The 10,481-nt window shown below is 47.5% G+C and overlaps 1 protein-coding gene across 1 annotated transcript; it reads left to right on the top strand.

Annotated features, from left to right (window-relative positions):
* The first annotated feature begins 1,146 nt into the window (after positions 1-1,146).
* LACTB2 (lactamase beta 2) lies at positions 1,147-9,458 on the top strand. The gene is made up of 7 exons (XM_054394726.1): positions 1,147-1,268; positions 1,597-1,760; positions 2,995-3,118; positions 3,319-3,497; positions 6,011-6,159; positions 7,502-7,583; positions 8,597-9,458. The coding sequence occupies exons 1-7, from the start codon at positions 1,147-1,149 to the stop codon at positions 8,638-8,640; spliced, it is 864 nt and encodes a 287-aa protein (XP_054250701.1). The 3' UTR covers positions 8,641-9,458.
* The last annotated feature ends 1,023 nt before the right edge of the window (positions 9,459-10,481 follow it).

Here is a 10,481-nt window from a genome sequence, read left to right as displayed (position 1 = left end):
AACTTGCCTTTGCTCAGGTGGTGCTTTCTAACCCCACGGCAGCTAACCTTCACCTAAGGCCTCCACGTGGGTCAGATGCCCTACAACGTGTGCTGCCACACCAGCACCATAGGGTGACACCTGATTAGAGATGTTCAGTTCTAGAGCTTTTTCTAAAGCAGCACACAGGGAAGTGACACGGGGACAGTCTGGCATGTTGTGTATGGGGGTGTCTTGCTGCCTTCAGCAGCCAACCTGCCCACAAAAAGGCTTCTTTGGTGTGGAAGAACCTCTGAGTTGTCTGTAGTTCACATTTGGATGAGCTTGAAAACAACAAAAAAGAAATTGAATGGGTTTCTATCTCAAATAAGTAACATTTTTATTTATCAGAAAAAATCAAAGGAATCACCTTGGAGGCCTAAATACCAGGATGGCAAATATCTGTCCTGTGGCACAGCTTCTGGCTGTGGCTTTTGTGATGCTTGCCAATTAAACAGCTGCAACCCAGGTCCATGCCCAGGAGATTAACTGCTGCATAGCTCCTCTCCTGGCAGGTACTGCTCGTGTTGCTTGCCCTTATTAGTGTTTAAGCAAACCAAAATATTTAAACTTTGGTGTTTCTGAGTTCTGCTGAAGCCATGAAGTTTTGTTTTCTGGTTCCACACTCTACTCATGCTCTCCACATCTCCCTGCAAGGAGGTTAGAGCCAGCTGCGGCTTGGTCTTCTTCCAAAGAACAAGCAATAGGACATGAGGAAGGGGCCTGGAAGTGTCCCGGGGGAGATTTAGGTTGGATGACAGTAAAAATTCCTTTGCTGCAAGAGTGGTCAGGGACTGCAACAGGCTGCCCAGGGAGGTGGTGAGTCCCCATCCCTGGAAGTGCTCAAGAAACGTGCGGCCATGGCACCTGGGGCCATGGGTTAGTGGCCACGGTGGTGCTGGGTAGACTCGATTAGCTTAGAGGACTTTTCCGGCCCAATCGATTCTGCGCCTCTGGGTGGGCAGCAGCGCGGCACCGACCGCCCCTAACCGGAGCACCCCGCGCCAGCTCCCGGAGGCCGCTTGGGGCCAGCCGCGCCCCCCAGCGCCGCTCCGCTGACGGCCGGAGGAGGCGGGGCGGGGGTGAGCCGCAGCTTCCGCCTGCCCGGGAAACGGAGCCGGAGCCGAGATGGTGTCGTTGTTGCCGCGCATCGAGCAGCTCTCGTCGCGGGTGGTGCGGATCTTGGGCTGCAACCCGGGGCCCATGACCCTGCAGGGCACCAACACCTACTTGGTGGGCACCGGCACCAGGTAACGACCCTCCGCGGGGGCGGGAGAAAGGGACGGGACGGCCGCGGACGCCTCCTTCGCCCTGTCCCCTTCTCCGCCCCCCCGCTCGGGGCTTGTCCTCCGCCGCCTGTGTGCCGTGCCGGGGGCAGCGGGTGGGTGCCTGGCACCTCCCGGCCGGGACTGTGCCGCCGTTTGGTGCCATGGGGCAGAAGATGGCGGCGGGCACCGGCGGCAGCCGTTCTTACAACATTTCCGTGCAATCCCGCGGGGGTGGCATCGTTTATCACATGAGCCTGAGTCTCACTGCTTGTTTTTTTTGGCTCTTCTTCTTTTTCATGCCCGTGTGTAGAAGAGTCCTGATTGACACTGGGGAGCCCGCCACTCCCGAGTACATCGGTTGCTTGAAGCAGGCGCTGGCTGACTTCAACGTCTCCATCCAGGAAATCTTGGTGACACACTGGCATCACGATCACACTGGTGGAATACCAGATATCTGTGAGAATGTACCCAATGGTAGGCCAGAGGTTGCAAATGTTGTTGAAAACTTTAGATGTGTGGCAAGAAAAAACTTCGAATGCTTCTGTGCAGGCACACATAAACTATGTGTAATGCTATGGCACTGCTGCAGTGTGCAGAGCTGCAATCAATAACCTGAACCTGCCAGCTGCACCACCACAGATATTTTCAGTACCTTTGCTGACTTTCATGGTGGGTTTTTCTTAGATGTGGATAATCACAACCTAGTTTCCCATCAGCAGTTTCCACTGTGTTCAGAGATGTGAGAAAAACTTGCTGCTTGATCCTCTCTTTGGCAGTAAGAACAAAAGGACCATGTTTTCACTTGTGCTAGAAGGGTAAGATGCTTTGTCAGAGGTGAAGTAATGGGCAGAACTTAGAGATTCCTTCCAGCAGACCCTTAGTGGTTTCTGACAGATTCTTAGGTCACAAGGGGAAAGAAGGTAGGCCACGCTGCAGGGGAATTCTGACCTAAAAACACTTGTTTCTCGCTGGTACACAGTGAGAGATGTCTCTGCTTTAGTCTCCAGGAAGAGGAGAAGCAGTATGGGTCATGTAGTGCTCCTTAGCACAGAAGTTGGACTTCCTCACAAGCTTTGTCACAGGCTTAATCAAACTGTAGAGTTGCCAAGTGCTTATCTGCAAAGCAGCCCAAGTGCTGCTGAAAACAACACTGGTGTCTGTATGAGGATTTTGGTCTTGTCATCTCATCAGCATGGTTGTAAGAACTAGCAGGGGATGTAAATACCTGCCTGGCTTGCTATCCACAGCTGCTGCAGCCAAGGCATGCACAGTTCCTGTGCAGCATAGAACAGAAGCTGCAGGAACCTGCAGCTCCAAAGCCTCCATCCAGTGCTGGGCAAATGTGGAGTGGTACTTCCGTGAACCAGTGCAAAATGTGAGCACAGATATCTTAGTGGTGTGGAGAGACCTGGGCTTTCCTGCTCTGGGTGAGTCAAGAAGGAACATTATTAGTAAAATAATCACTGATATTTCTCTGTTAATTTTACCTGTGCTTTTTCATCTCTGTGACTGCAGCCGGGGCAGAGTTCAGTTCTCAGTGGCTTTCACCACTCAGTGTTTGTGGCTCTGCAGTAAGAGTGCTTCATAAACACAGAAGTAACAGAGTTTCTTGTTTGGTGCTAGATAATGATTAACAGTACTTGTTCCAAGAGTAATCTTTCTGTGGAATTAGTGATAAATTCCGACATCATTTCCTTCCTGGGGGCAGACTCTGAGTATCGGATCTGTAAGCTTCCTCGTGTCCCTCACCGTGAAGAGGAAATCAAAGGAGGACGTAAATATTTTTATCTTAAAGATGGAGATGTGATACAGACAGAGGGAGCCACACTCAGGTAAACACACATTTCCTCTGTGTGGTGTAAGGAAATGCACTGGGGCTAGACAGAGTCCTCTCTGCATCCACATTTCAGCCCTTTTGGGTCTGCTCTTTACTGGCTCTTTCTAAGGGCTGCTTTGGTTGTTTCTGGTTTCTGAAATGCAGCCTGTGTGCTCTGTGAAAAACTTGACTCTTGTGTTGTGGTTCTTTGCACAGAGTTCTGCACACACCTGGGCACACTGATGATCATATGGTTTTACACCTAGAAGAGGAAAATGCCATCTTTTCTGGTGACTGTATCTTAGGGGAAGGAACAACAGTCATTGAAGACCTGTATGACTACATGAAGACTTTGAGAAAGCTGTCACAAATGAAACCAGATTTAATCTACCCCGGTGAGTGGTTCTGGTTATCAGACATCTCATTTAGGAATTCAAGGACTCTTACTACAGCTGGACACCATTACCAGTGGCATAGTTCAAGTTTATTACTCAGTAGCGTCCAGTGCCAAGCTAGAATGACTTCATGGCGTGGTAGTTTGCAGGGTTTGAACAGATACCTTTCCTTCCTGGGATATCTCCATTTGTGCTTCTGTGCCCAAAGCCTACAGAGGCCAGAATCTGTGATTTTCTTACTTTGCTCTATCCATGTGCCTTCATGCTAGCCTGGAAGAAAAAAGAGTAGTTGTTCTTTCTCGTGCTTTACTGCCAAAGTGAGTACCCTAGTAATGATTTTGAGAGACTTGCCTGTCCTTTGCATCAGAGGCTAATCACAGACTCATCTTAGAAAGCTGCAAAGCTGTCAAATGGTTGTCTTGGTTAATGGCCTAGCCCCTGTTTGAACACAAGTCAAGAGGCCAAGCATCATCTTCTGAAAATAAGTTGCCAGCTCGTTCTGTCTGTGACTTGGCTTTAGTTTCTTCCCTCTGTCTTCCCCAAACCTTGGGATGCATATGCTTTTCATAAACCAAGTGTCTGTATGACAAGGCTGGACTTTGAAAAGTCATGATGTAAGTGAGATTTGATCTCGTTTGCTTTTCCAGAGCTGCATCTCAGCGTTTTTAGCCATTTTCTGTGTTCCATCTCAGCCTGTCTTTCCCAGCCACTGTGGCCCTGTTCTCAGTGCTATCTTCTGCTAACCAACTATGTGTAGTCTACATAACCAAATTTCTTTTGTGTTCATCCTTAATGTGTGGTTCTTTTGAAGCAGTTGTTCTTTAAGTGCTGTGAGATCCAAGCACAAAGATGCTATTTAAGAGGAATGTCATTAGAGAGGTTCCATGGATGTGGAAACTGACACAGACAGAAACAGGGACTAGCTTAGAATTACTGACTTAACTGCTGTGAAATTAAGAGTATTGTAGCTCCAGAACCTCTGTCTATTGATCAATCAAATGTTCTGTTTCTCTCTTCAATACCTATAAGCCGCAGTCTTTTCCTCTCATTGGATTTCTGCCTTCCAACCCCCACTGTGTGTCAAACTCTGTGGGTTTATCCGTTTTATCTGTTGGATTTCACTCTCTCCTGAATCATTGTTTATCATTGACCAAGGCTGAATATTTGTGCTGTTTTACTCTTTGCTGCCCTGGTAAGGACTGTCATGCTGTGCTTGAAGTCAGGAAGCCAATGGACATTGTGTGTTTTCAGTCAGGAATAGCTGCGCATTGAGTTGGCTTGGAACTAGCTTCCCATGTCCCTGCAGCTGAGTGAATGACAAGTGCTGCCCAGTCAGAGACATGGTTTTTGCTGTTGGGAAATGATAGCTGCAGCCCAAGCTGGTTTGCTTTATCAGTGCATTCTCTGTAAACTCAGTGCTTTGTGTTGCAATTTTGGGGCTTGCTAATCCTTGGCCTGTTCCTCTGATCCCTCCACACTTTAGCATTCCGGTTGCAGTCTCACAGGTGTAGGGGACTCTAACAAGCTGGCTGCTGGCTGAGTGTGACAAGCTGAATTCTAGCAAGCTTTCCCCTTCCATGTTTCATCCTAAATTTCATGTGGAAATGCCTTCAGGCAGAATGCTCTGAGAGCTGTTGGCACCAGGAATGAACGTTTCAGTCAGCAGAGGGCTCCTGGTCCTGCTGCAACCATCAAGGCTCCTTGGGACTGCAGGAGTGGTACTGGAGTTAGGACTCTGTGCAAGATCTCACGAGCCAGTTGTTTTTTTCAGTTTCATCCTTTGTGCTCTGATGTGCTGGAAAGTAGGAGAATCTGTGTTGCCTTACAGGATGTCAGCAGGATAAAACAGGAACGTTTTGGATCATGCTTCCCAAAGCATGTTTCGAAGGGGATAAGTGCAGTGGGGGCCAGGCTTAGATCTGAAGATCCATTCTGCAGACTTCAGTCACAATCTCAGATGTTCCTCCTCTCACCTCTGGCGTTTGCTGGATGGCCCCACAGCAAGACAGTAGTGCAGAAGCCCTCTGCCCCAGCCACTGCTGCTCAGAGTGCCAATGTCAGTGTTTTCTGGGGAGGATGAGGCAGGCAGGCAGAGGTAATAAAATGATCCAAGTCTTATGTTTAAAATCTGCTCAGCAGAGAACTCCTTTGCTTCCAATACCCTAAAGCAATCCTGCCTTGCTGTCCTTTTTCCATCTGAAGTATTCCCTTTCCTCACTCAGACTTCTCAGGTCCTAATTCTTCCCTTCCATCCTAATGCTTTCCAGTTGCAGACTGTGATGCAGACATTCAAACTTAATTTTGGCCTATTTATATGAATTAAAAAATCTCACAGAAACCTAAGACCATGCAAAGAGCATTATACCATTTGCTGCTCTGCTAGGGTGGGCCGTGCAGGTGCTGCCCCCTTGTTAGGGTTTCTCAGCCTGCCAGAGCTGACAGGAGGGATTGAATGAGTCAGTAGCCTGCTGAACTGCAAAGCTAAGTGCTGTGGTCCCTGTGTTTTGATTTAGGTCATGGCCCAGTAGTGCGTGACGCAAATCACAGAATCCAAAGCTACATTTCTCACCGCATTGCTCGTGAGCAGCAGATTATAAATGTTTTCCAGAAGAGTGCTGGAAAATCATATACCTCCTCGGAGCTTGTAAAGCTAGTGTACAAGGTAACTGCTCCTTCTCAGATCGCTGCAGACCATGGTGTCACAACAGTCCAAGTGTTTGAGTGAAGACTGTAGGGGCTTTCTGAAAGGGAAAAAGAGAGGATCTCTGCCTGTTCAGAGTTTCTCCATGACTGCACACTCAGGTTGTAGTTTTAAGCATTTCATTGCAGCAGGGCCCAGATGATTCTTGGGAACTTCTTACTTCACTGTCTAAATGCTCCCAAGCACCCAGCCAAAATAAAGCCATAGTGCTTGGCTCATTACTGTTAATAGTTAAGAGTCTGCTGCTAGACTGGTTACAGCTCTAGCTCCTGATGTATCAGTCTGCAGGAGGGCACAGATGTTGGGTGGCTTGTGTGTCATTAGACAGGGGTAAGGTGCTTATGGCTACCTCAGCGTTTTTCATGCCTCCTCACAGTGAGCAGAGTAAAGAGGTGCAGCTTGTGTCCAGCAACTGCCAAGGAAGCATCACTGCTGCCAGTGGCTGTGGTTTGGGAATGGGTTTGTGGCAACTGCCAAACCTGTTTTTCATATCCCTGCTGATGCTGGTTTCCAAAAGAAGGGCAGTGCCACACTGACTGTTTTGCAGTGCAGCTGTCCCAGTGGCTGTGGCCACTCAGCTCCTGCAGTTCTGCCTGGACAAGGCAGTTTTTAATCCACAGCCATTCACATGTTTCTGTGAATCCCAACCTGCTTCTGCCACTGCATGATAACAAGTTTTTCAGTCCTAATAAACCTTTCATATAAAAAAAAAAGTTTAATCTGGATTAAGCCAGTCTTCTAGTGCATTTTCCTGATAGACTCATGTTTTTTGGTGAAAAGGTTTTTAATTTTCAAGATCAAGGGTTTACTTTTAGGGTGATAGAGCTGGAAAGGGGGGTGAGAAATGTTAGTGGGTTTTACTTAATGGGCATTGGAAGGGTGTAGAGGATGTTTTGTCCTCATGAAGCTGTTTTGTCTGTAAATGAGTAAACAATTTCAAAATACTTATTGATAAATAACATTTATTAAATGCAAGTGACAGATCTGTGAAGAAATACACCTAAAGTTGGCTTTAAAACCACTCAGCTGCACTGAGAGCCCTGTGCAGGCCCAGCCCAGGAGGGCACAGTCTCTTAGAGATGGCTAAAGGATGCACAACACAAATTGCAAAAAATGAGTAAACAGAACTGTTCTTTGGATGCTGGTTTGAGTGGTGTAAAATTGATTTGCAGTTTGCTGCTGTTGTGTAACAGCTCAGAGAGGAAGCTCTATATTAATAACCTGTGAGTTTGGTAAAGCAATATTGAAAAACTAATTGGGAGCTATTGAAACAAATTCAAAATGCAATTTGTATTCCCATTAGGAGATCCCTGACAATTTACTTAAAGCAGCAGAAAGTAACCTGCTGGTGCACCTGACGAAGCTGGAGAAAGAAGGCAAAGTGTGTAAGTTGTGGCTGGAGTGGTGGCAGCAGGGCCATTTGCATTGTGGTTTTGTGTGCTGTTTCTCATTAGATTTTAGTGCATTATTTCCTGGGGGAAAACCCTGCGCCTGCTGTTGGTGGCAGTAGCTGACCCTCAGACACTGGGAAGTGTGGTCACACACAAAAAGCCTCTGGTTGCAGGCTGTTGCCAGACTTTGCTTTGTCAAGTGTTTGGGAGGTGTCTGGAGCAGAGATTGCTGCAGTGCAGGTACCTGCAGGTATCTGTGTTTAGCATGTTCCTAGTATTGGTGTCTGTACTGCTGTGTCTCTGCTGAAATCACACCTGACCAGGCACCTGCCTGATGTTTAAGGGGCTTCACTTGACATGTCTGCCTCTCCTCAATGCCTGCTGTTGTCTGTCTGTGTTTTAGAGATGGGGAAGATCAGGCAGGAGAAATGTTTCCCACCTTTGATCAGTTCAGTACTTAAGTAGAGCAACTATATTTAATTTGGTGGGTTTTGTTCTGCCTTTCCTCTGTGAGGCCCAGGTGCAGTGTTCCATTTCTGCAGGGCCCTGTGTGTGGGTAAATGTTGCTGAGCCCAAAGGCAAGGAAAAGATTTCTGCATGTGGCATAACTGCTCCCAGGGCTCTCTGCTTAGAAGCTGTAAATATTCATGTCATTATTTATTGTTTCCCATTTTCAGCATTTACCAACCTGAGAAACAACATGAAATTAGTGTGGCTTTTCTATCTTGGACCTCCTGGGGGTTTACTGATAACTCAGTTACTAATACTCTGAACTTTAAATACCCATAATCTAATTAAACCCTTTCCTATAATCATTCTTGATATTGCCAGGTTATGTTGTGAAACAATGTTTATCCTCTCCCGTTAAAGTTCATCCCTGGGCAGGGGGGACCACTGCAGTTGTTTGGTCAGAAGTGACAGCTGTTGAGCGTTCAGGCTCAGGCTGAGGCGGCCACATGTTTGTATCCAGCACTCGCTGCTAGCTTGTGGTCTTTGTTCTTTCACAGTGTGTGAGGCCAGCCCCAGCTTCAGATGGAGAAACAATTTGTAAGCTGCACAGAATGGATCAGGAGTGCTCTGAACCTGCAAGGCTGCTGCACCAAGAAGTACCCTGATGAGCTCAGATGATCTGTAAAATAAACCCCAAATCTTCTTTTTGTGTTTTAAAGTGGCAAGACAACTGCCTCTTAACAACGCTTTAAAATTAACTGATACATTCTGTATGGGAAATGTTAATAGCAGGGTAGGCTATGAGTTAACCAAGAACTGCTGTTAGCTCTGCTGTCGAATACCTGCAGGAGAGAACTAGCAAGGTCTCATAAACTGAATGGCACAATATTATAAAGCCATACTAAAAATTTAATAAATAGGAGATACAAAAACTTCTCTAGCAGAAAGAAGAGATGTTATTCTGAATCTCTTTTCCTTTGCTTGTGCTTCTCTAGTGGATTACCTGGGCATTCTGAACCCAAGTTACTGCTGTTAGCAGATGTAAATACCAGGGGTTACGTTCCTTTCCTGACTCAGCTGCCTGTGCATATCTGTGCTGGTTGACCACTGCAGTTCTGTGGAATTCTTTCAGAGGATTCATTAACTTTACATAATCATTGTCAAAGAATGCAGCTGGAGCAGACTGGTCATTCTCTGTGGTGCAAGGTTCTGCACAGAGGTTGTTGGAAAGCTGTGCAATTGGGATGTGTTGCTCTTTGCATGGCTCAGTTTGGTGGCACTGGAACAAGCTCCAGGTTTTGCTGTTGAATCAGCTACAGGCACTTTAACTAAAGCTGCTATTTGGCTGTAAGACACTGGATAGAGAACTCAGCTTCCATTGTAATAACTGTAGCTTGAACTTTCACAACAGCATATAAATATTTGCACTTCTCTGTACTCAGTGTGTGAAGTTTGTATGGTGTACACTTCTGTAGGTACCTGCTCAGCCTTGAAAGCAGGAATCAGATACTAGCTGTTTGAAAGGACTGAAGGCAGAGATGTCCTTGAAAACCCTTGAAAGCCTTTCACCTTCAGTCCTGCACCCTCCCTTCTGGAACAAACCTATCTCTTTCTCATTACTTCATGAAGTCAATGGTGTTTGTTTTGACGCAAGCACAGTACAAAAGTGGTTATGTATTTAAAAATGTAAAGGTGGTTGTTTTCTTAAATATAGATCTGCAACGGTGAGGGGAAACATTCGTGTGTAAGCCCCCCAGACCCTCTCCAGATCCTGAACACCTCTGTCTCCTGACGGAATAAATCCACACAGAACCTCTGAGCAGCTTAGCAGCTGCTGAAGGTGTTTCGTGGATGACTCAGCTGGCCACAGACTGACCAGCTACTGTGGGAGCTGCTCCCTGTTCCCTTATAGTAGGGCGAAAGCAGGCTGTGGGAAGGGTTCTGAGTGCCTTTGGTGCACACAGCGCTGGCCAGGTGAGGCTGCACTGGATGGGTGCAACTTAATCCCCACCTACATTTGTGATCTGCTGCTGCCAACAGCCAAATGGACAGCCCTAAAGCTCAGCCAGCACTTGCTCCTGTTCTTGATCTTTCTTCACCTATCACTGGGAGTGGCTGTCAGCCAGAAGCTCTGCTGAGTTCTCCTGTCAAGGTGGTGTGGGGAATGGCTCCCTTTGGCCTGGGTGTTTCTTCATGCGCGCTGATGTCCCAGCCCTCATACATCTGCCCTAACCCCGTACCAGCCCTGTGCTGGGGCTGGGTTTTCATCCACAGCCTCGGGATGGCAGGAGCCCGCCGCCAGCACTGAGAGAGAGCTGTGCTTCAGCCGTGGCACCTGGTGAGCGCGGCTCCCTCACGGCATCGTTCGGGTGCTGGCGGAACCCGGCCACAGGCACGGGGAAGGAGAACAGAACCCCAGGTGAACCAGAACGACGGCGGGCA

The sequence above is a fragment of the Indicator indicator genome, chromosome 31, assembly GCF_027791375.1.
Source record: "Indicator indicator isolate 239-I01 chromosome 31, UM_Iind_1.1, whole genome shotgun sequence".
Taxonomy (NCBI): domain Eukaryota; kingdom Metazoa; phylum Chordata; class Aves; order Piciformes; family Indicatoridae; genus Indicator; species Indicator indicator.
This window is presented reverse-complemented; position numbering and strand designations above follow the sequence as displayed.